This window comes from Podarcis muralis, chromosome 9 (assembly GCF_964188315.1).
Source record: "Podarcis muralis chromosome 9, rPodMur119.hap1.1, whole genome shotgun sequence".
Taxonomy (NCBI): Eukaryota; Metazoa; Chordata; class Lepidosauria; order Squamata; family Lacertidae; genus Podarcis; species Podarcis muralis.
The window spans coordinates 51204260-51230121 of record NC_135663.1 but is presented as its reverse complement, the minus strand read 5'-3'; the positions used below and the strand labels follow the sequence as shown (position 1 = coordinate 51230121).

General features: G+C 42.6%; 1 protein-coding gene across 2 annotated transcripts; it reads left to right on the top strand.

Moving 5' to 3' along the window:
* Positions 1 to 1724: 1724 nt before the first annotated feature.
* CFAP97 (cilia and flagella associated protein 97) lies at positions 1725 to 25202 on the top strand. Of its 2 annotated transcripts, XM_028743765.2 has the most exons (6): positions 1725 to 1843; positions 5462 to 6367; positions 6447 to 6518; positions 17230 to 17498; positions 22568 to 22718; positions 23593 to 25202. In XM_028743765.2, exons 2-6 carry the CDS (start codon positions 5491 to 5493, stop codon positions 23724 to 23726), a joined length of 1503 nt encoding a protein of 500 aa, XP_028599598.2. In that variant the 5' UTR covers positions 1725 to 1843; positions 5462 to 5490; the 3' UTR covers positions 23727 to 25202. The 2 variants fall into 2 exon arrangements, with proteins under 2 accessions (XP_028599598.2, XP_028599599.2); XM_028743766.2 differs by lacking the exon at positions 22568 to 22718.
* Positions 25203 to 25862: the final 660 nt, after the last annotated feature.

Sequence of the window (25862 nt, the reverse complement as noted above, 5' to 3'; positions counted from 1 at the left end):
GAGCATGCTAAGCTCTGATCTTCTCGCCACTTGTGGGGGCTCATGTTGGTTCCGTGCTTGCATTAGCAGTTTCATATATGGTTTTGGAAAACCACCTAGCTTCCTGCCATGCTCTGTTGTTACAGTACCTATGTACTTTCCAAACCCTAAAGGTCACATTTACTGTAATTTGCTAAACTGGTAGATTCTTATCTCTATTACCATTTGTTGTTTAGTCGTTTAGTCATGTCCAACTCTTCGTGACCCCATGGACCAGAGCACACCAGGCCCTCCTGTCTTCCACTGCCTCCCGCAGTTTGGTCAAACTCATGCTGGTAGCTTCGAGAACACTGTCCAACCATCTCGTCCTCTGTCGTCCCCTTCTCCTTGTGCCCTCCATCTTTCCCAACATCAGGGTCTTTTCCAGCAGTCCTCAAATTCATGCAAGCATAGCGAGGCTTCTGCTATACCATGGGGGGGGGGGGCAGTTACAAAAAAGCAAAAGAAAACTTCATGTTAGAAACGTCCTGGTGCTAATGATTGTCCACTCAAGTCCACCCAGCCCTGTATCCCTTGTGGGTTGGCTATCATTACCATCGGAAAGTTCTTCCTGTTCTTTAGCTGGAATCTCATTTCTTGCAAGTTGAATCCATTGTTTTGGGTCTTCTGTTGACGTAATCTAGAATAGCATTAGCTTTCCCCCCCTTTTGGCTGCTGCATCACATTGTTGTCCCATGTTAAGCTTGTGGTCTAAGAAGCACATTTACTACTGGAAGGCCAGAGTGTCCCCCATCTTAGATTTGGGCAGCTGCTTATTCCTGCCTAAGTGTGGAACCTTACATTTGATAATTATTGCTAATTATTTTATATAATCAGTGAATATAATGTGGGCCTTATTCTCAAGTAAATATGCCTAGATCCTGCTTCAGGCTGTAACCCTAAAGGCTGTTAAATTAAATGAGACTTGCACCATGATCCTATGCATTTCCTCAGAAATTAAAACAATGGGATTGAGTGATAAGCGTGTATTGAACAGTAGCCTTGCAACACAGGCGTTTGCACGTTTAATCGGAAGATCCCACTTCTTAATGAGACTTAACCCCAAATCAGTGACCATATTAAGCCTACTCCTTAACGCTTTGGGGAATGCAATTTAAACACTCAGTCAGCCACAACTCTCTTGAAAATGAAGTTTAAGGCAACGGTTGTGTGGATGCCATGAGGAATTTGAGAACGAAGAGATCGCATTATTTACACTGATTGTAGCAGATCTTATTTACAAAACCCTTTGAGCAGCCTCGTGAAGGAGCCATCGAAGGAGGAGGAAGCTCTTAATGCTTATAGCACACCTTTAAGGGGCTCTCTTGACGCTGGGTGATGGCGACAGAAAAGGCAAAAAGATCCGAAATCCCCGTCTAATCTGCGGGGATTACATGCCCTATTTGCGGCATTGCCAGTCGTTACCATTTACGAGACGAAGATTTGACCTTAGCTAGAGAGTAAGCGGCTACGGCCGCCTAGCTAGCTTGCCGGCGCATCCAAGATTAGCCCAGGAGCCTGCTGGCAGCCTGAGGGCACACCTTGGCAAGCGCCTCTAAAGCGGCGGCCCCCGAGGCAAAGCGAGCGAGCGAGCTCAAGGCTTCCACCTGCTGCATTGGAAAGGGAACTATTACACATGCCGACGCGGAGACGGAAGCAGCCTCTTTCCCCTCCTCTCCCCAATCCCGCCCTTCCCGTGGTTACGCAAACACAAGGCCGGGCGGGAGAAGCCGGGCTTGGTGGAGAGCGCGAGGCGAGAGGCGCTCACCGAAGGGGCCTCCAAGCGCCGGGGCGCTAGCGACGCCTTCTGCCCGGCCTGCCCGCGGTGAGTACCCGAGCCTTGCTTGCTCCAGGCTGCTCGCCCTCCCGCCTCCTCTGCAGGGAGGTGGGTGTCGGCGGAGCCGCAGCTGCAGAGCGCCGACCCGCCGCCCTCCGACGCCTCGCCGCGGGCTGTGTAACCACAACAAAGCGGGAAGGTGGCGGGCGTGTGCCGGCGTTTCCTCCGACGTATCGGAGGTGCATTAGCCGTAGTGGCGGGGGACGGGGGGGGACTCCTCGCCCTTTTTCCAATCGAGGAGAGGAAGGGGTTTGCCCTCCGTCCGACCCCGCCTGCATGCAACCAATTTTCTGCGCGTGGCTAGCCTATATGCAGCCTCCTTCGCCTTTTCGAGGAGCAACTTCGTTAATCCTCCGTGCACTGTCGCTGCAATAATTATCATTAGGCTTCGGCTTGACGTGCGGGCGGACTTTTGTCGCCAGCAAAGGTCGTTGCGGGAGGGGGGCGAGTTGCGCGCGAATATAGTCGCTCCCATTGCGCCCTGACGCATCGCGGTCACGACTCTGGAGGGAGGAAACCGCGCTCTTGACAGATGTCTTCCTAGGCAGCCGGAGCCTGTTTGGCTGTGACTGGGGAGGGCACGTGGTGTTTGAGCTCTACCTCGAATGGGGAATGCTTATGCCTTTTCGAAGAGTGAGCCTGAAGCCATCTCCCAGTGTTAAACTTCGCTTTGTGCAGGCAAAGGAGCGGTGGGCATCCTGCATTCTGGGGTGGACCTGGTCTAGACAGGTAGCAGAATACTCAGAGCTGGATAGGTTGGGCTGTACTGCTTCAGATGCAAGTGATAGTGGGGAGGAAGTCTGTTTTGAATCCTTCATAATGTTAAACATACAAATGCCTCCCTGCAAGTAGAAGTGAGGCAGGGAAGCACATAGGAGACAATGATTCTAGCCCAGGCTTCTCTTTGCTGTGCTAGCTTTCTACATGTAGGGAGATTTTATTTTTTAAAAAAATTAAAAAGCAATGCATCCACCTCACCAACAGTCTGAAGTGGTATAGATCATTCTACCACCTCCTTCATTTTTCTTTGCCATGGGCCAGGGAGTCCAGATCAAATAAAGCGGTATCCAGGCAGGCTGGAACCTGCTTCCTTTTGTTTACCTCAATACATAGATATCCGTAGTGGTAAGATAAGAGAGTGGCAGAGCTTTACAGCATCTGTTAATATGGATCCTTTCTTTCTGTAAAGCAGGATTAGACAACCTGTGAGGGACGCGGGTGGCGCTGTGGGTTAAACCACAGAGCCTAGGATTTGCCGATCAGAAGGTTGGCGGTTCAAATCCCCATGGTGGGGTGAGCTCCCATTGCTTGGTCCCTGCTCCTGCCAACCTAGCAGTTCGAAAGCACGTCAAAGTGCAAGTAGATAAATAGGTACCGCTCCAGTAGGAAGGTAAACGGTGTTTCCGTGCGCTGCTCTGGTTCGCCAGAAGTGGCTTAGTCATGCTGGCCACATGACCCAGAAGCTGTACACCGGCTCCCTCGGCCAATAAAGCGAGATGAGCACCACAACCCCAGAGTCGGTCACGACTGGACCTAATGGTCAGGGGTCCCTTTACCTTTATCTAGCCTTTCATATTGTTACAAAAACCGGGTGCCTGAGTTTGTGTCTTAATCCATATCCCAATTAATCAAAATCCTAACATTTATTCATTCCTAAGGTTTAGGGGGAATACCCCTTAGTCTATAACAATATGCCGTATTTACTCAAATCTAATACCTATTTTTTACAGGGGACGCGGGTGGCGCTGCAGGTTAAAGCCTCAGCGCCTAGGACTTGCCGATCGAAAGGTCGGCGGTTCGAATCCCCGCGGCGGGGTGCGCTCCCGTTGCTCGGTCCCAGCGCCTGCCAACCTAGCAGTTCGAAAGCACCCCCGGGTGCAAGTAGATAAATAGGGACCGCTTACCAGCAGGAAGGTAAACGGCGTTCCGTGTGCGGCTCTGGCTCGCCAGATGCAGCTTGTCACACTGGCCACGTGACCCGGAAGTGTCTGCGGACAGCGCTGGCCCCCGGCCTATAGAGTGAGATGGGCGCACAACCCTAGAGTCTGTCAAGACTGGCCCGTATGGGCAGGGGTACCTTTACCTTTACCTTTAATACCTATTTTGGCCAAATTATGTTGTGAAAATTGAGGTGCACATTAGATTTGATGGCGCATTAGACTCGAGTAAATACGATATTTGTTGGACTCCACCACCCATCAGCCCCATCCACCATTGCCAGTGGTCAGGGGTGATGGGAATTGTAGTCCAACAACATTGGGAGCACAGGTACCCCACTCCCACTGTAAAACATACTTCCCATGACTAGAATAGTCCGGATCAGTGTTGCATGCCTGCCAGCGTGCTTGCCTTCTGCGTACACACAGTCGGCATCACTTGCATCTGTGAAATGTTCTCTGCATCCTCCCTCGCTTTCAACAATGATACTCAGGAAGCAACGGTGGCAATTATCAGACATTTTAAAAATTGTATTTTTCTATGTTGCATTTCCTTGAGCTTCCTATGGAAGCATTTTAGTGGCTTTCTATGTGAGACTTTGCCAGGAGCTGTCAATTCAGCGTGGTAAGGTTTTGTGCACCTTTAGATTATATGAAAATGTTAAGCTCAGAACAGAAACAAGCAATTCCATGCAATATCAAATTTCCTTATGAAATGGTGGGGAAAGAAGCAACAAAATCCCCTCTAGGATCATTATTTTTTAAAAATATAAATGATTAATATTCTGCATAAAGTTGGGCAGAGATACAGGGATGCAAACTTAAGCAGCTCTATAAGACCTCTAGCTCCACCTACGTTTCATATCCAATCCTTCTTCTTTAACTTTCCGCATGCTGGCAGAATCCCACCACTCCAAATGGTTAGGTCACATTGAAAGCGAAATCAGAACCTGTGGCCTATCACTTGAGTCGCTGCTTATGCTCCCACAATTGGAAGCATTCTAGACAATCAAGCGCAGAATCCTGGAGATTGAATTCCAAACCCTTAGTTGCACAGCCAATAAACCCTGTTCCCCATTGGGGTTGGGAATTCCACCCTCTTTGGCCAGGACATTTCATATTTACACCAGTTTTACGATTCCCACCTACTCAGAGCTCTTTCCCTCGCAAGATTTAATGTCTTATCATCTGCAGTTTTGCAAGGTAGATTTTTGAAAATCCCATACTCTGATACTGCCCTTGTGGCACAAAACAGGTTGAATGCATCACACACGTTTTTGTTTTATTGGCCATTTTATGCAAAAATATATGATAAGTATTTGGCCCCCTTATTGAAGGAGGGGATTTATCACACTGGCTCTTCCAGGGTTTTCTACCTGCTGAACAATTGTAGTAATGACGTTGTGGAGTATGTGGCAAAATGTTTGAGTGACGCCATGAAATTACATCACCATAGGTCCTAAGAGCCATTTTCATACCTCACAATGTTTGGACAGCTTTATCCTAAAGTATCTCCTACTATGTTTTGTTAACTGTATTGTGTTCTGATCCATGTATAGAATGCACTTTTTCTATGCCAATAAATGAGATTGACTTGTAGTTGTAGAGTGGGTTTTGAACCTATATTTTTTTAATTTCTCAGTTAGTAATTCTGGTGTTCCATTTGCAGGAACCGCATTTCAGCACCTTTTTTTGATCATGGACCGTATGTATGAAGATGTGTCAGACTGTGAAGTGGATCACTCTTTCTTCGATAGTGACTTTGAAGAAGATGCGGCGAGGAAAGGAGCAACAACGAAAACAGATGAGAAGGGAAATGGTGAGCACACACAAACGGAAGATACGATTACAGGCAAACCTGGCTTGAACACGGAAACCAAAGTGGTGGAGGATAACTGTACTGAGGAAGAAGACAAGGCAAATAAAGATACAGAATCTCAGGAGGGGGAGGAATTAATCAATGGTGCTTGTGATCCTGAAAATGCTGTGTTGTCGTTAGCTTCTCTAAATTCAGAAAAGGCAAGTACATCTGGTAGGATTTCAGCACAAGGTAAAGGAACGCATGGAAAAAATATTTCCCCTCAAGTTGACCAAAGAGTTAAAGAATCTGAGGAAAACTACTATACAGATGAAGAAGACAGTAGCGATGACAGCAGAAACCAGAGGGTTAGACTTAAGTTGTCTAAGCAGTCTAATAGTGCAAAGGTTAGCAAGAATATTGCAGTCAGTTCCTCCTCGTCTTCCTCTTCCTCACATTGCCTATCCTGTAGTTCCGATACAGACTGTTCAGATTCAGATGATTGCTTGTCAGACTCATCCTGCTCTTCTTCAAAAAAGAAAAGCAAATGTAGCTTGGCGCTTCTTTCTCTGAGACAAAAACCCAGCCCAGGAATCAAATCGGTGGAAGTAAAACCCAAGCTTGGTGACTATGCAGAAGAGTCTGAAGATACTGTGACTGATGTGACTCCTCTGTCAACTCCAGACATCAGCCCCATCCAGTCTTTTGAACTTGCAGCATCTAATGATAAGAAACTAAAGGTTAAAAGACAAGAAAATGTGAGCCAGGAGTTATATGGTAAGCATGAGGTGCAAAAAGCTTTACACTTTTGAGGAGAACAATTACAAGCCCTGACTGAATTTCTGTTTCTCCTTAGAACCCGACTTGGATCACAAATGTCATCAAAAGGTCCTGCAGGAGGCTGTGGACTTGAATCATCTTTTGAAAGGTGACATTTTCTTAACCTTAAAAATATGGGATTTGCTCTCTCAAAATAATAACATTCCGATAGAATATGTATGTCTCGGCTGTTCTTTCAGATACAGTGGTGCCTCGCAAGACGAAATTAATTCGTTCCGCAAGTTTTTTCTTCTTGCGAGTTTTTCGTCTTGCGAAGCACGGTTTCCCATAGGAATGCATTGAAAATCAATTAATGCGTTCCTAGGGAAACCGCCTTCAGACCAGGTCCGGGGACAGTCTGTCCCCCGACCTCTTCTGAAGGCTGGGGCGGGGGGGGGGGACAAGGGCTTCTGAAGGCTGGGGGGGGGCTGGGGGGGAACAAGGGCTTCGCTGCCGACCCCCAGCATTTTAAAATCTCACCGGGACACGGGGAGATTTTAAAATGCTGGGGGTCAGCAGCGAACGCTTCGCTGATCCCGGGACGGCAGGCAGATCTGCACCGCCATCCAGAGCGGGGCGGGACTTAGCCCCGCTCGGGATGGCAGTCCCGGGACGGCAGACAGCTCTGCCCGGCATCCAGAGCGGGGCGGGACTTAGCGCCCCGCTCGGGATGGCGGCACACATCTGCCTGCAGTCCCGGGATGGCAGACAGCTCTGCGCCGGCATCCAGAGCGGGGCGGGACTTAGCGCCCCACTCAGGATGGCGGCACACATCTGCCTGCAGTCCCGGGATGGCAGACAGCTCTGCGCCGGCATCCAGAGCGGGGCGGGACTTAGCGCCCCGCTCGGGATGGCGGCACAGATCTGCCTGCAGTCCCGGGACGGCAGACAGCTCTGCGCTGGCATCCAGAGCGGGGCGGGACTTAGCGTCCCGCTCGGGATGGTGGCGCAGATCTGCCTGCAGTCCCGGGACTGCAGGCAGCTTTGCGCTGGCATCCAGAGCGGGGCGGGACTTAGCGCCCCGCTCGGGATGGTGGCGCAGATCTGCCTGCAGTCCCGGGACTGCAGGCAGCTTTGCGCGGCCATCTGTAGCGGGGCGGGCTTCGCCCCCGGCTCCCGATGGCTGCGCAGAGCTGCGCTGATCCCGGGATGGCAGACAGCTCTGCGCCGCCATCCCGAGCGGGGCGGGACTTAGCGCCCCGCTCGGGATGGTGGCGCAGATCTGCCTGCAGTCCCGGGATTGCAGGCAGCTTTGCGCGGCCATCTGGAGCGGGGCGGGCTTCGCCCCGGCTCCCGATGGCCGCGCAGAGCTGCGCTGATCCCGGGACAGCAGACAGCTCTGCGCCGCCATCCCGAGCGGGGCGGGACTTAGCGCCCCGCTCGGGATGGTGGCGCAGATCTGCCTGCAGTCCCGGGACGGCAGACAGCTCTGCGCTGGCATCCAGAGCGGGGCGGGACTTCTCTGCTGTCCCGGGGAGATTTTAAAATGCTGGGGGTCGGCAGCGAACGCTTCGCTCCCGCCCGCCAGCATTTTAAGATCGCCCGGGGCAGCGGAGAAGTCTCCACTGTCCCGGGAAGGCAGGCGGGGGGGAGCAAAGACTTTTGCCCCCCGCCGGCCTTCAGAAGAGGTCCAGGACCTCTTCTGAAGGCCGGCTGTGGGCGAAAGTCTTTGCTCCCGACCGCTAGCAATTTAAAACAGGTCCCCGAAGATTTCCCTATGGGCTTTCGTCTTGCGAAGCAAGCCCATAGGGAAATTCGTCTTGCGAAGCGCCTCCGAAACAGAAAACCCTTTCGTCTTGCGGGTTTTCCGTCTTGCGAGGCATTCGTCTTGCGGGGTACCACTGTATGGATAAACATTTTCAGTTTTTTCCTTGAGTTCTATGGAACAGCAATTGTTAACAAAAATATATTTGTTTGGTAAAGTTATTATACAGACTGCACTCTATACACTATAAATGTCTTTCCAATTTATTTCTGTTTATTACATTTATATTGTGCCTTCTCTCCAATGAACTCAAGGAAGGACACAGAGTTTTCCCTGTCCATTTTATACTTCCATCAACGCATATAAGTTGCTATGGAGGTTAGAGTGATAAATAATTACAGGACCAAGGTTTCCCCACGGTGCTTAGTGATTGAGTGGGTGTTTGAATCTGGGTCTGCCCGCCCATCTGTGCAACCAGCTCAAAAGGTCGCCATTGATTCCACTGGATATATTTTTTAATTCAGAGAAGTAGTAAAAATCTGCATGGCCATAGTAGCATAAATGACAACATATAACCTCTGAAGTAGAATCTGGATTGTATGTATGTATGTATGTATGTATGTATGTATGTATGTATTTAAATAGTACATTGCTAGCTAAGGTTTGTAGTTGAAAAGAGAACCTGAAATTTGCAGCCAAATTCTGTGGACGGCTTAGAAACTAAAGAGGCAGTCAATGGAAGACACTTTTTTTTTTCAGCAGAGCTGCTACGGCCCAGCCAAAAAAATCACATTCAAGGGGGACTGGGGAAACTTGGTTATCTCCTGAGGGATAAACCGGGTGTGGTGATCCTAGTTCACCAAGGCCCTCCCAACCCAATTTTCCTTCTACTCATTTTCGCACCACAGCAACAACCAGATCTCATGGTTCATCATAACAATGGACGCTCAATATATATTTATAGTAAAATAAGTTATTATTTTCAAGTGGCAGTTTTCAGATGTTAGGATGCTTGTAGCTGATACATGTCAACCTTTTCTCTCCTAGCAGAGGTTCATTGTTGAATAAATTACTGAGAGGCAAGAATCAATGATGACTCAATGCTATGTATTTAATTAAGGTGGCTTTACTTGTTGTTATGAGGTGATCGTTACAATTATCAAATTAATAATGAAACAGGAATTCAGCATATGCTTGTCTGTTAGTTTGTGGTTCTGGTAAACACATCCAAACACCCTTCCGTGTAAATAAGGAAAAGAAAGCATCAATTACCTTATAGCCTAAAGCATCAATGCTCTATTGGACTCAAACTCTCTCAACCCATACAGAGCCTTCAAGATTTTTTATCTCCCTGTCTTAAATTTGCCAAAGTATTGCACCCATGGTAGCAACTATTCTGAAAATCAACTAGAGGTATTGTTTTAGAGGGCAAACCATGAATATGGGAAAACTCTGGGACTCTGTAAAACTTCCCCTCTTTACTGCAATAGAAGTTTAGTAGTTGTACTCCTTGGGAAGACGTGATCAAAAGTCTAGATGCTGCCTGAGAACTGTTTGAACACAATGTACTAAATTCACTGGCATGAAATAGAGGAAACGTGTGCTGATCTCCTCCTGCAGGGCAGAAAATGATAATCCAAGCATATAAAATTGTCATGTGTATGAAACTCTGCTGTTCAGGAGTCTCCTCAGTTGCACATAAGTTCACACGTGTCTTTCCTCTGCAGGAACTATCCAGGTGTCAGTCTTGGGGAAATAGTATCTGATATTAGCAACACAAAATTACGTACTTCAGTCGTAAACTGAATGTTACATTTTTCAGGCACTTTTGAAAGAGGATGATAAATCAAAAGAGAGAGGGGAGGGTATTCCAATTAATTCTTGAAAATATATGATATTTAAAAAGAAACTCAATATCACCAAATAGATAAATATGGATTATTAACCATTTAAGTCCCTTCGATGCAGAATGGCAGTACACATTAGCTTAATCATGGTTTTTGAATGTTTAAAGATGTTTTATCGGATCAAGACTGAAAAGATATCAGATCATCATTGCTTTAAAATGTGATACTAGAACACTATTCATATCCTTTGATAATTTTATACTTATTCATCCTCTTGCACTTGAATTCTGGATAGACTTATTTTCAAGGTAATATTTCTTCTGTTCTTGCACCACTGGTAATTTGGTTTTTGAAAGGGTATGTTCTTTAGCTGTTAACACTCCAGAAGAGCCTTGATAATGTATGCATCTTTTCTCAGGTGAAGAGAATTTTATTTCTTGCCAGCAGCCCCAGAGACAACCTGAAACCTCATTTTAATATCTGCTTTCTTCTCTCACATTGCATCTTGAGATTGTGATCAGATGCAGACTCCATCTGTCATCCAACTTTTCCCTTCTCTGCCTCCCACCTTGTTCTGTTTGCCATCTAGCCTAATATAGAGTTCCTGCCTGCTAATTTGTGGCATTTGGGTTGACCTAATAAAGGTATTACCCAAATACAGACTTTGGATTTTGTTTACTTGCAGCCCAACTTCTCCTTTTGCATACCTTTTTTCATGTCACATATTTACACAATGCAAAGACCAAACTGTTTTAGCCTCCTGTTTAGCCTCCAGTTTTTGTAATGCAAATATAAAAATGTCCTGTAGATGAAGGGAGCCGTTTGTCTGTCTCTGAGCATAAGTGAGTTAGAATAGGACTGTTAGAACAGGGTTCCTCAACCGTGGCCCTCCAGATGTTTTTGGCCTACAATTCCCATGATCCCTAGCTAGCACGATCAGTGGTCAGGTATGATGGGAATTGTAGTCTCAAAACATCTGGAGGGCCGAGGTTGAGGAAGCCTGTCTTAGAATGCAATTGGAGCTCTCTGAACACAGAGCTCTGGGTCAATTAGCAGAAGAGGCTGCTTTACTTCTCAGTAGCTCATTACAGTTCCTTGACAACTTGTATTAACTCAATTGGACATGCACGTCAATGCATGATAGGGAACGGAAGTCTTCCTTGTACACAAAACAATAAACGATAGAAATTAGCACAATAAATCACAGATTTCAGTCCACCCAGAGGACACTTTCCACATTATAACTCATTCGGAAGAGCAAGTACAGCCCAGTTTTGCAAAAGATATAACATGGGAGGAATTATGTGTCATGCACTCTCTTTACAAGTTAAATGCAGATAAGCTGCAGAATTTAGCATAAATAAATAAATTATTAGCTATTATTTTTTTTAACCGAATTTCATCTAAAGATCACAGGATGATTTACAATATAAAAACAAAAAACTACATACCAAGAACATAGGTAAAGGTAAAGGGACCCCTGACCATTAGGTCCAGTTGTGGCCAACTTTGGGGTTGCGGCGCTCATATCGCTTTATTGGCCGAGGGAGCCAGCATACAGCTTCCGGGTCATGTGGCCAGCATGACTAAGTCGCTTCTGGCGAACCAGAGCAGCGCACAGAAACGCCATTTACCTTCCCACCGGAGTGGTACCTATTTATCTACTCGCACTTTGACGTGCTTTTGAACTGCTAGGTTGGCAGGAGCAGGGACCAAGCAACGGGAGCTCACCCTGTTGCGGGGATTCGAACCGCCAGCTTTCTGATCGGCAAGTCCTAGGCTCTGTGGTTTAGACAACAGTGCCACCCAATAACACCCCACCTACATGCACAGTTTAAAAGGCCATATATTGCTTAATTAGCCAAGGGCCTGGGAGAGGATGGTTGTTTTTGCCTGGAACCTGAAGATAGGTAATGAAGGCGCCAGGTGAGCCTCCCTGGGGAGAACATTCCACAAGAGGGGAGCTACCACAGAAAAGGCCTGTTCTCATATTGCTGCCCTCCAGACCTTTTGCGGAGGAGACACACAAAGAAGGGCCTCAGATGATGATCACATAGGCATGTCCTCTTGTTTTAGAAAAGTTTTTAAAAAGTTAAGAATGTAACCAATCTAGAGATAACACCAGTATGCCTTCAAACATTGTGGAATAGTTATTGGCTGGAGCTGAGGATTCTGGAATTAGTACAAATATATGTAGTTTGCTGAATGCTTTCTATCATTTGATTACACTGCTCTGATATGAGATGTCTGGTGCCAATCTATTATGACGCACTGCTGATGTCATGTAAGCAGATTCTGTATTATGACATCCTGGCAGTAATCATTGCAGCATCAGAAGTGTTTCAAGAGTTGAACAGCAGGAAAGAGGATTTCTCCATACAGTTAGACTTGCTATAGATCAATGTGATGAAACATCCCAGTTTTCAGGAATTTGCTGGCAGAAAATAGGTGAGTGCTGTAGGCAAAAATTAGGGAGAGAAATTTAAACTAATGTGGAACTTTAAGGGGCAGCATCAAAGAGAGGTTACTTTAATGGGCAATATGTTAAACATGACTTGGAATATGTAACTAAACATTTCTGTAATCAAAATCAATCTACATTTATTTTGTACAGCACCTAGCACATAGTTTCATCCTAATCCTGGAAACAGTCTGGGTGCTGCCATAGACCACCTATTTAATAAAAATATGTATACATATGTTATATGTAAGCTCTGGATTTAAGCCAGGATTGTCTCCAGAAGGATTTTGCAATCCATGGATAGGTGCAATATTCTAAGGATATGTGAAGTTGTTCATGGTAGTCTGTTGTCATAGTCTTGGTTCCAGTGTCTTACCTGCAGAAGCTGATTGGGCAGGAAGAACTGTAGATTGGTTTTGGCTTATAGATTGGTAGATTGGCTTATAGTTGAGATACATAGATGTATTTATCCTGGGCGGGCATAGCTAATAGCCATGGCATCAATTGTCATTTTATAGTGATCACAGCTTTCCAGTACAATTTGTAAGACATCTTTGTTTTGATTATCTCACAATTGTACTTTTTTTGGGGGGGGAATTCTATACATAAAATATATTTGATAGTGAAGTCCCTTTTAAGTTCAGCATGATCACCCTAACAAAGTTTTAACAGATTACATGAAGTGCTGTATATCCCAAACTGCCAAACCAACTGATATTGGTTTACAAATACCACCCAAAATATTTTCTTATTTGTGACCATTTTGCGAAAGTTGCCAAAGAACATGCCTGGGGCTTGACTCCTTGGTGCAGCTGAATTAGACAGTCTTGAATACAGCTATTAAGCTCTGTGCTGATGTTCATGCAGATTATTTGTTGCTGGACTCGTCTCCCTTATCCCAAACTAGCATCCCTGGTAAGGGATGATGAGAGCTATAGCCAAAAATCATCTGGAGGCCCATAGTTTCCTTATCCCTGTTCCAGATTGTTAACTTCTACCCATGGTGAAAGGAGAAAACCTGGTGCCAGGTAACAAATCAACAATCCCTTAATCAGGGCTTTTTTCAGCCGGAACTCACTGGAACTTAGTTCCGGCACCTCTCAGGTGGACTCCATAGCCATTCTAAGAGAAGGAGGGAAGTGTTCATGATGAATTCCAGCACCTCTTTTTCTAGAAAATTAGCACTTCTCTTAATGAATCTATAGTAATTGTGGTGATAGAATATTCTTGAGCACATTTTTGGCTATATGAAAGCACTCCTATATTATTTGTAGGAGGGGGGCCAGAAGTGGAAAACTCCCTTCTTGTGCCTTAGGACATTTGTTTTACCTTTGTTTATGATGGCATTGCTATGAAGCAGAAGCCAAGTGGTCACAATGTGCACATTTTTAACTGTTCTCAGTGAGGTGTAGGAAAGATTAGTCTTGCACAACTTCCCTATATATTATATCTAGCAACAATCATTTTAATCTGCTAATCTAGGAGTTTTAAGATTTCACTTTGTTTCCTAAGGTGACCTCGTGTTTCAGTATTAAACAATACATTTTTAACTGTCCTCCGTAGGGACTGTATGATAGAGCAAGACTGGGGTGCTTTATCCATTGCAGAGAACTAAAGCACTCTAATTTAGAAGAAATTATCTATGTAGAAGCTTCAAGCAATGAAGGGTTGAGATGTGTAAGTGACTCTTTAATATGCAATATTTAATAGTTGTTTTGCCACATTCCAATATGTAAAGCATTAGAACAGAACATGTAAAGGTTGTCACTGGCTAAATAACCACACAACTGTACTATAATAATATAATATAGGGCTGTTTTCATGCTTTTGCTAGTGTGCACAAACTATCATGCAGTCATAATGTAATCTTTTGATTTAATTTCACTTTCCTTACCTAGCACTCCACTGCCAGATACAAAACAGTTTTCTGTGAGCAGAAGGGCACCTTTGAATCAAACCTGTTGTATTTAACTGAAGTACAGGTAGAATACTGGTAACTTAGAATTGTATACTAATATATTGGGAGAAACTGAGCACATGGAAGAGTAACACTTTTAATTGAGTTTAATTTTACACTGGCATGAAATTCAGTACTAAGTAGTATGAGAGCACCTTTTATTAATTTTGGGAAAACTCTTTTATCAATTTTTGTGCTTTTGCTGGAAATAAATCATTCCCTTTCTTTATTGTACGCATCTCATGATACTGTTCCCCTAGCTGCAACTCTTCTACCAGTTCTTGGTATTTCGCCCCAAGCGAAGATGGGTATTAGGATGGAACAACTAGCTGTTTTCTCTGTATGCATTGGCTTTCCCTTTTAGGTTTCTTTTTGAATCCTGCTTATAATTACTTATCAACCTAGCACTTTGAAAGCATGCCAGTGCAAGTAGATAAATAGGTACTGCTGTGGCGGGAAGGTATACAGTGTCTCTGTGTGCTCTGGTTTCCATCACAGTGTTCCGTTGCACCAGAAGCGGTTTAGTCATGCTGGCCACATGACCTGGAAAGCTGTCTGTGGACAAATGCCAGCTCTGCCTGAAGCAAGATGAGTGCTACACCCCATAGCCACCTTTGACTAGACATAACCATCCAGGGGCCATTTACCTTTACCTTTTCCCCCTCATCATCATCATCATCATTATTTATTATGTTTCTGTTCCACCCTTCCTCTCAACATAGCCCAGGGGTGGCAATCAACTAAGCAGCAAAACAGTGCAACTTAAAATAAAATATATTGTAAACCTCTTAAAACATTGAGAATAGCTAAATGTTTTGTTAAATAGTTGCATACCCCTACAGCTAAAATCTCTCTCTCTTTCCATGAACTGAGTAGCCCTTTCCCAAAACTTGTTTTCCTATTGTTTGCAGTTTATCATACTGCTTATTATTTCTATCTTGGTCACCAGTGTAAGGGTTTGGAGAGTCACGTAGAAGCTTATCTAAGAGTAATGGAGGTCCCTATCCATGCAGAGTTTCTGAACACACCATTCAACACACCATATGTTCCCTTGATTTCTGTAGGCTTTGAACCTAATTAAGATTTAAAATTTATGTACCACCTTCTGTCTGCTTTTACTCTTGCCATTTAAGTCCCCAAAGACAAATCAAACTTGTTCAACAATTTCAGAGTCTCTAACATCACTGTGGGTTTTTGTTACACTTACAAGGGAGTTGCCTGCCCAAGACACACACCTTAAGGCTACCATCAGTTCCACAGTTGTCTGCTTTGCTGCAAATTGGGAAGCATTTGATTTTAAATTCCAGTCCATGGTTTACTTTTGATAAACTGAACAGCAAAAAGTTACTAGAGGATATGTATCTGTGCCAGAGGCCTCTGAAATAACCTCTGCCTACTGTAAACAGATTAGTTGAGCGGTCTCGTATCCATTCAGCAGAAAGCAACAGTTTCCTTTCTTCATATGTGGTAGAATCATAGGTTAGAAGCAGGCAAGATACTTTCTTGAAGATGACCTAAGCACTCCTGAAATCATCAGTAGTCAAGGCTTTTGCTCAGAGACAGTATACTTCCTGCAATGCTAGAAGTTGAATCATGGAAATGAAATCCCACAATCCCCAGAATGAAAAATGCAAGGCAAATGTTGAGAAATGTTTGTTTAAATATCTTGTGCTATTTATAGGCCCTTTGCCATGTCACTTTGGGTTGCTTAACCACACCTCTGTGCCTAACTCAATAGCCACACAAGGTCGAAGAACAGAGTATCTGGTGTTTGAAACTTTAAAACGTACTGTCCTTGGCTAATGCTCATGTTTCTTTCAGCAGTGTACATATTGCCAATGATGAGAAATGTAAGTTGATATAGTGTGGTTCTCCAAGTATGGAGAGACTCTTCCACAGCAACTGCCAGTATAGGACATCTTAATACAGGGATCACCAATGTGGTACTTGTGGGTAGACTACATGTGACTACAAGGTCCCTTCCTCCATCCCTCTGCCTGCTGAAATTAGACTTGAAGCATTTTGCTATAGCTAATAGAATAGGTTGTGATAAGCACCCACAATAGTATCTCCAGTTTGCAAGTGTGCCTCTGGTTTTAGAACTCTGTCTTAACTGCATGTACATTTTCAAAATTATCTATATTATCAGCTCATCATGTATTTCTAGATGTGGCCAAGTGCTCACATTGCCCAGTCCTAGCTCATGTTTAAGAATTATAATGCACATCATAGACCCCGCTTCACATATGTGTTGGATTCCTCCTTAAGTATACTTCTGTGCTATGTCATGACTTTTTATGGTTTACATACATTCTGTTTCTTTTGTTTGGAAACAAATGAGAGTTGGTGTGCCTCTTACACTTGGAGCCTAATATTGCAACCTTATGCACAGTTTTCTAGAACTAAGTGCCATTGAACACACTGGGTTAAATAACCTTGCAAAAGGGTGCACTGCAAATATTCTTCAGTGCCATGGTAGCAGCAGTATTGTGTTCTCTCTAGGCTAGCCTTTCCCAATCTAGTGCCCTCTGAGTGTTTGGGCTACAACTCTCAACAACACAAGCCAGCATAGTCAATGGTTTGGAGCGTTATGGGAGTCATAGTGCAGCAACACCCACAGGACACTAGGCTGGAAAAAGCTACTGTAAGCTTTTGCTACGTATGCATGTGTTGCCATTTAAAAGCTATAGGCTGAAAATGAGGTAACCCCCTCACTTAAGTTAACTGGTTAAATCTGAATTCAGATATTTCTGGATTTCAAGTGAAGATATACACTTGAATATATGTTGAATATATGAAGATATACCCTTCATATATGTTGGCTTCTCAAAGGTTTATTTGTTTTTAAAGCTTTTCTGCAGCTGGAGAAAAAAGAACAACAGAAGCTGGTCTTGGATCAGTCTTCTATAGGGTCAAGGAAAAACTACTCTTTCACAAATGAGGAAGTTCGACAAATTGATCGGGAGAACCAAAGGCTCTTAAAGGAATTGACAAAACACTCTGCAAAGCCCAGGAGCAAAAGTACCTCACTGAAGAAGCCTTCAGGCCCAGCACCTAAGATGTACCACAGTGCCATCAACAGACAGAGAGAGCAGCAAAGGATTGACAGAGAGAATCTGGTTAGTTGAAGTTCTTTTGTTTATTAAGCGGAGTTTTGTACCTACTAAGTGCATCTATTACAATCTTCAGTATGTCATTGAGCAGTGTCATTATACTATTACTATGATGTGGAAAGATGTGTCATTGTAACATCCGCCACATTCTGTCCATGTTCAACCCAAGAGGGAAGGGGGGGGAAACCAGCCAACCAGAAAATAAAAAGCAATATAAAAATGGCATGCCCCCAGCCTCCCTTGAAACACAACTGCAGCCCACCATTGTGTGAACTATAAAGTCCACATGCCACCCACATGGAGAAGGAACCAGTGAACCCCCAGCACTGATACAGCCCCCAACTGCAGTACACACTACAATGTTGCAGCACACCAATCTTATCTGCTGCAGTGCCATAGTCACATCTCCCTCCTCATTGACCCTGTTCCATGCCCTTCTTTCCCCTGGCTGGAATGTCTTCCTAAATTTTGATAATGCTCTTGGGCTGCACACATAGTGTGCATGCTGCCTTATTTGTCTGGATGCACAGTTGTGTGTAAACCTTTTTACTTTTTTGCATGGCTGAAATGCGGCCTACTATATACAAGGGCTCCACACCTCCGATAAGGAGTGGGTTGGAGGGATCCCTATCTACCACTCCCTAGAAAGAAAGAAAGTTAACTTGAGTTCTTGAACTGTCATCTTGGTAGCAAGGAAGAAGAAAAACAAATTATGTAGTACCAAGAGAGTACATTAATAGTGTGTCAATAGCACGAAGAATGTAACCCACAACATAAAATGAAATGGAAATAATTGAGGCGATAGCTAGCAGTCAGTTTCATTATCTGTATCTTTGCTTGTTCCATTACCATTGAACCATTGTTGTAACCATAGTAACACATATTGAGGCAAATGGAAACTCGCATTTCCATGTAATAGGTCTTTATCTAGAGCTGATCAAATAGTAATATAATGTAATTTTGCAAAGTATTATTACATGCAGGAACAGAGAGAGTTTGATTCATGGTCTGTCTGCTTTTTGCATAAGAATTCTGATAAGGGTTTATGAATCCTAAATTTGCAGTAAATTACATAATGTACTCTGTCTCTCCAATACTCAGGATTTTATTTTAAAAATTCCTATACTAAGAAGTCTAAGCACTTGATGCCTTTCCTTGTGTATCCCCACCCTGCAATCCCATTGCTCTGTTGGTCTCTTTCTGAACCTTCACAGGTTCAATTATATTCTTCTGAGGTGCAGCAACCACAAATGCATACAAATATTCTGGATGTAAATTCATCACAGAATGGTTTGATGACATTATGAAACTGTGATTCCCCCACACACCCTCTTAACACATCTGCAGTTACATTATTCTTCATATTGTCAGATATATTGACATATACACATACTTGGTGAATTTTGTGCCGTGAGATTAATCCATGCACATTTTCTTCATCAGGGCTTAAATTCTCTGCCAAGAGCTATAGACAGAAATATCTGTCCATGTTTTCACCAAGAGGCAAATGTATTTGTTCTTTGCTTGTTGGTTCTTTTGATATACTGTAATTGCATTGAGCTCATATTTCCCAATTTTAGCAACCACATCCCTCGTGCTCTAAGTGAAATAGATTGACCACACTTGTTCAGAAAACTAGTGATCTTACAGAAGATTGACCTAAAAGGTTCTTTTTTTTGTGAACTCTAACTACTAAGTGTTCAATTTCTGTTTTGGTTATTTAACATTTCATTATAATTACCCAGGTTGCATTTATACTTCATTTAGTTATTGATACATGGTTAGCTTGTCTTTAGTCATTAGTCCCATTCTAAAGTCAATTATCCTTTTAAATCTTTTTTCCTTCGTATCATATTTTTCTATATGCATTCCTACGTAGGGGAGCAGATCTTCCATGTTGTTTTCTGCTACCCTTCCTAGATAGAAACACATTTACAGGTTAAAACAAAGTTTGTGGCTTATTTTGAAGTTTTCATTTTTCCTCACTTGGCAGGTGTCCTTTCAATGTTCAGCATCAATGTAATTTGCTGGCCTTGTTCAGATATAACACTAAGCCATGGTTTAGTGTTATGATAAAAGCCCACAGAATGCCTCAGGCCTGCATCCTTCTCTCATTGGAGCCATGAGGAAAGGTTCAGAAGCTTTCACTTCCATTTTAGATTAACTGCAATTTGTCATGTCATCCAAACTCTGACAAACTAATTAATTTTAATGATGGGGTTTTTTTTTCTGAAACAAGCCAAATAGTGATTGATGAAGCTGGCCTGTTTCAGTTAATCATAAAGAAAATTAACCACAGTTTAGAGATCAGGCGATGAGCTAAACTGCAGTTACAGTGGTACCTCTGGTTACGTACTTAATTCGTTCTGGAGGTCCGTTCTTAACCTGAAACTGTTCTTAACCTGAAGCACCACTTTAGCTAATGGGGCCTCCTGCTGCTGCCGTGCCGCTGGAGCACGATTTCTGTTCTTATCCTGAAGCAAAGTTCTTAACCCGAGGTACTATTTCTGGTTTACCGGAGTCTGTAACCTGAAGCGTATGTAACCTGAAGCGTATGTAACCCGAGGTACCACTGTAATTTGAAGTGGAAGTGAAAGCTTCTGACTGTGCCATAAGAAGGAATCCACAATCTCAAAAGTCCTTGGGGCGTGCTCTTCTAATGCTAACCTATGGTTTAGACTGAGTTATATCTGAAAACAGCCTTTCTGACAATTGATATGTAATAGCCTCAGGACGCTCTTTCCTGACCATTATGAAATAACTAGTTATATATAAATAACTAGTTATATATAATATGCTTGGCAGGGGGTTGGACTCGATGGTCCTTGTGGTCTATTCCAACTCTATGATTCTACCTTATAGCATAATTTTTGTATGAATAAAATTTCCTCTTGCATTTTAAAGTAACCTTTTATTTTTACATTCCCCACTGCTCTAGATTATAGTCAAAGCCCTTTCCTTGCCATTTCTCTCTATTTCCCCCTTAATACATTGTTAAAGTAAGTATTTGTTCGGTTAGTGCAAGAACATTTTCCTGCGCTCTCCCCAAGCACCACATCGATAGCAATGTAAATTGAAATAAATTTTGAAATCTTCAGTCTAAATCCTCAGCCCTTGGTTTTATGAAGACAACTTTTTAAGCACCTCAATCCAAAATTCCCTTTACTATGCTTCTGTTACTTCTCAGAACCAAATATCAGACTGCAAATTAATTAATTTATTTTTTGTTGAATGACAGTGGAACTTGACCTTATATTAAGGAATATTTCAGTGCAACTGTTAGTAGTAGCAGTGATACGGGGTAGTATTTAGCTAAGTTTACTAAATAGGAGTAAAATGCTAACTTGCTAAATTGAGTTGAAATCCAATGCAAATTACCTCATCAAATTAACCTTATTTGTTTATGGAAATGCTCCAGTTCATTTTTTTCTGGAAAGTTGACAACAGCACTTATTTTTTAACTGTATTGGGGAAAATGAACCAGTGCCAAGTAATACAGGATATTCTGTGTGTTCTGGACATTTTTATATGGACAGCTGTTTATACTGGACAAAAACCAGTTTCCTGTTTTTCCTGTGACTGTTACATGTAAACAGAATTGGCAACGTGAAGTACGTTGCTGTAGCTGAAGAGAATTTTCTTCTAGAAAAGCATTTCCTCTTCTTTATTATTACATTTTTATCTTGCCTTTCCCCCTTCTTCTGTGAGGTAATACTGACTGCAAGATTTTGACTGGCCCAAGATCACTCAGATGTCTTTTAGGCAGGGAAGGAATTTGAACTTGGACTCTCCCTAGTCCAAGGCAGAAATGCTTTCCACAACACCACACTGAAACACAAACACACTATCTCCTCGCATACTTGCCCATACTAAATATTCAGATTTTATATGACCCACCAGTGGCATCAAGCAAAATGATTGCACTGATGTGTCTCATAGTTTTGGGTTTTCTGTTAGAGAAGCAGGGATAAAAATCTGAAAATGTGGAGTTAAGGTACGAGATAGAAATTTTATTTCTGGTTCAACTAGCTAAAGAAGCTAAATTTAGATTTGAAATGTATTCTTCCGCCTCTGCTGTGAAAAATAATTCTGGTTTCTGTTGCGAATGAAATTAGAGGAGACATCATATAAACAAAGCCAAACACCTGTCCAAGAGTCCAGTGGCCAGTTGTTTCATAATTCATGTGTAGCTGGTAGCTTCAGTGTGTGGTCTCCCTCACATTTGACTTCCATTTGGAATAAAGCACTGTTGGGGGAAGTAAGGTTGAGCTTTTAAAAACCAACCACATTTATTTAAGTGCCAAATATAAAAAAGAAGAAGGGAAAAACAAAGAAAGATCAGGGGGCAGGGAGATGGGGGCAGAGAGTGACAGTACACACTGTCAACACAAATCAAGAATATAATAGCTATCAGAACTTCCTTCCAAAACTAAACACAGAAGTCAGTATAAGCCATCTAGATAGGTATCCTCGTGAAATTGGTGTTTATAAAAAAATATATGTTCAAATGTAGCAAGGGTGGCGAGGCCCTCAGGCAGTTGCTCAATGGATGGTGTGTGTTTATTCTTGCAAGTTCAAAATACTTTGGCAACAAGAAGGGCTCACAGCTTCTGTTTTCCTGCCATTAATCCCCATGCTTATAGGAATATTGTTTAAGAGTATCTAAACATAAATTACAACAGAGTGGTAACTGCAGCGATTAGATTACTATTTGGCCCTCGCCAGTAAATGATATTTAAGCCGCAATACAGAAAACAACAAAATTCACAATCTGACCCTATTAGCTGATCTAATGTATAAACCCCACAATCACTCCAAAGTTTGACAGTGCTTTTTTGTTGGTGTTTGAATTAGGCTGGTAGGAAACATAATGTGCTACTTTACCATTTAACTTATATCAACAACATGGCTTGGTTTAGTTCTTTAAAAGTAAGCTTTTCTGCTGCCCATGATTCCCTAAAACAAATTACCGGTATATCATAGCAAAGAAATGGTATTCAGCTTTAACTAGTTATGATAACTGCTATGGATTTCCTCTAAACAAAAAGTAATATTTTTAACAAATTAAATTTAAGGCTTTTTTGAAGAGGCTTGAAGCAGTGAAACCGACGGCTGGTATGAGGCGCTCTGAACAGCTCATGGACTATCAGCGGCAGATGAGTTACCTCAGTTCTGCTCCCTCTCCAAGGCGAGGGAAGTCTGCCTTAAGCCACCACAGCCCTTCTCGTAAGCAGAGTTTGCGCTTTTCATTATGTATTTTTTGTAATAGTGAATCATGCTTTCAAGTATACATGCATAATCCTGGATGTCTTCATCCCCCAGTCTCAACATGATTCAAATGTGTGAAAAGAAAAGAAAATTACTAAAGCCCAGTATTTAGTCCCATTTGCAACTTCCATTGCTCTGTGTGTGTGTCGCCCTTCATGTCCAGCTAAGCATTGAGAGTTATATGGGGAGATGAACAAGTCCCATTCTCAGATTTTTCTTGCAAACAAAATGTTTTGGGCAACATGACTACCAAATTACAGCCTTCTAGCAAATGTTGATTATTTGTAGAGTTCATGTTCCCCCTTTTAAAGGAAGTCCGCATTACTGTTCAGCATCTTCTAGTCCCCTGGAGTGTTTTGGGTTAGGGTTACTTGTGCGCTAAATTTCAGATTATTATTTTTGGTGTTAATATTTTATAGAAAAGTTTTCCATTATAAAGAAATAAAGTGACACAAAGAAGAAGAAAAGAAAAAGAAAAAAACGATATATGAATATTTACGGGGTGGAAAATCAGATTTCTTGATTCTGTGGGGGGTACATTTCAAGAGCAAAATACACGTTACGGGTTGAAGCCAAAGTGTTGCTCCAAATGTCCTAGATCCTCAGAAGTGGCTTTTTGAGGGTTCAGAAGACAGCAGCAGAAAGCAGGCATGGAGAAAGCCCCTTCCCATGAGCTGAGCCCCATTTGCAATTGTTAAGACCCTAACCCAATATTTCTGATCATAAAACGTGGAGTTGCTTGCATATATTTTAAATGGCTTTGTTTTTCAAAATGGCAGAGTTATGTAAGCACCTTAACACTGTCCTCCCTTTTCTGTGTCCTTCCTCACAGGAGGTGCTTCGCGAGCATCCAGCCACAGTGCATCTAGTACCGTGAGTCGGAGAAGTGAAAGACCCGTTTATGACTCTTCTAGTGGTGCCCTGCAGCGATTGAAACCCACTAGTATTCGTACTGCCTGGCTCTAAGTTATTTGCACTTTGCCACCAGATTTTTAGTTCTGATGCATTTGCAGATTGCTGTAAAGGCTGTGCAAGAGTATTGTAATATTCACTGTTGGTGATTAAAGGACACTGGAAAGTGATATTAACTACAAACAGATACAACACTGATTATTATTATTATTGTTGTTGTTTTTTGAGCAAGCAAGATCTTTACTATATGTGTTGGATAATATCTTCCCAATCAGTATTTCTGCTAATGATATATTTGTATAAGAAAAGTGGCACTGTAAATCTGAAGTTCAGATGTGAAGAGTAGAGGGTGGACTTGTAGCACTTTTGGACCAGTATAAAAGTGTAAAAAAAAAATGCATTTCATTTTTCATTGTACAATAAACATTTGCATTGGATTAGTTGCTCAATCTTTTGTTTCTTACAGTATAGCTGCTGCTTTTAATTTAGCACAGTCAATTTATGCAGTCTTCAAGGAGAATTACATCGCTGGTGTTCAGTATAATTATTTATGAGGTCTTGTGGAAATGGTAGAGTGACGATATGCAGTACAATTCAACTCCGTTTCTTTCTGGTGATTCTTGAAATGGTTCTGTTTGGCTGAGTGCTTTCAGATGAGCTTATGTTTTGCTGCTGCTTCCGTGTCACATTCCAAGAATGATTTTTGATCAGGTCTCCATGCGTAATACTGAGAAATGTTATCTTTAAATGTTTTAATATTTCATGTATCCAGTAACAGTCAGAATGGAGGGATGGAGGTGCTTACATGACCCTCCCCTTGCATTGCTGTGCCCTTATCAGGAGGGGCAAGACAAAGGCGTACCTGATGCGGTGTGAACACGCTGGCAGGAGCACCAGATGTGTTTGCACTCCACAGGCCATCTTGTTTCTCTGCCTCCTTGTAAGGTGCAACCATGCTGGTGACGGGAGGTAAGCACCACCAACTTTCTATGCTGACCCTTACTACTTATAACTTAAGCAGTGCATTTGGTTTTATCCATTGTCTCCCGTTAAAGCTTGGCAAACCTTTTGTTAATTAAATGAAGCTCTCCTTTTTGTGGATTAAACTCAATTTTGACAGCGATTTTAATGTCTTAAGCAGTAAACATTTAGACAATGGTGTGGAAAAGAGTAGCCTCTGTGAACTAAAGCTCTCTTATTGACCTTGCAATGTAACTAACGTTTCAGTAGCTCTGCCAGTGTGAAGTATATGCACAATTATGCGGATTGAATGGTTCTTTATGTAGAGTTTCACTGTTTCTTGAATGAAGTACAAATGAGCAAGCCATCTTCTGGTTGCACTGTTTTTTTAAAAAAAACAACTACTAAGCACTTTTAAACCTTTCCGTGACTTTTTTCTCTTCATAGAAAGCACAGTGTGTGCTAGCTTTAAACTGTATCATCTTAAATGTTTTACTTGATTGATTATGGAAGACATGAAACTTGTATGTCACTCTTTTTAAAGCTTTAAGTAAATGATTAATTGAATTACATCTGTGTTCAGCATTGTACTTCCTTTCTGTGAATATTTTATCCAGATATAAACAAAATGAGGTAAATTTGGAGCTTAAGTTTAGTAAGTCTGTCATAGAGTCAAATTCCCTTCCTTCTTCAAGTTCTCTCTGTACTGATTGCCAACTCTAGCACTCTGTAGTGATTCCCCATTATTCTTTGATATAGGAAATAATGCTTCCACCTGAAACACAAGTTCTATTGATGGTGTACTTTCTGGGTAGCTTTCTTGTTTGTTTGGAGTATGGTAAGCCCACAACTTGCACACATTTAACTTAACATGCAGATTTATGCGCATGGCAAAAAATTGAAAGGTTGCAGGGTTCCAGGAAAAATGACTTTGTTAATCCCCACCTGCCACTGAACCCAGTGACTTTTGATGTGATTTTGGCTTTAGTTGTGATCCCTGGAACTTAAACCCCATGCAATTTGCAGGCCTACTGTAGATTCTTGCTAGTATCAAGAGAGTTGCCTCGCACAGTGTGAAGGAGCAAACACTACATTAAACACACAATATGTATGTGCTACAGAGAACTATAGCCTATCTCAGCTCTTTAGTATAAATAAAGCTGTGTCAGTTATACACAAGCTATTTGTGTGCAGAAAACACTTGATTTTAGTGTACATAATTCAGTGCAT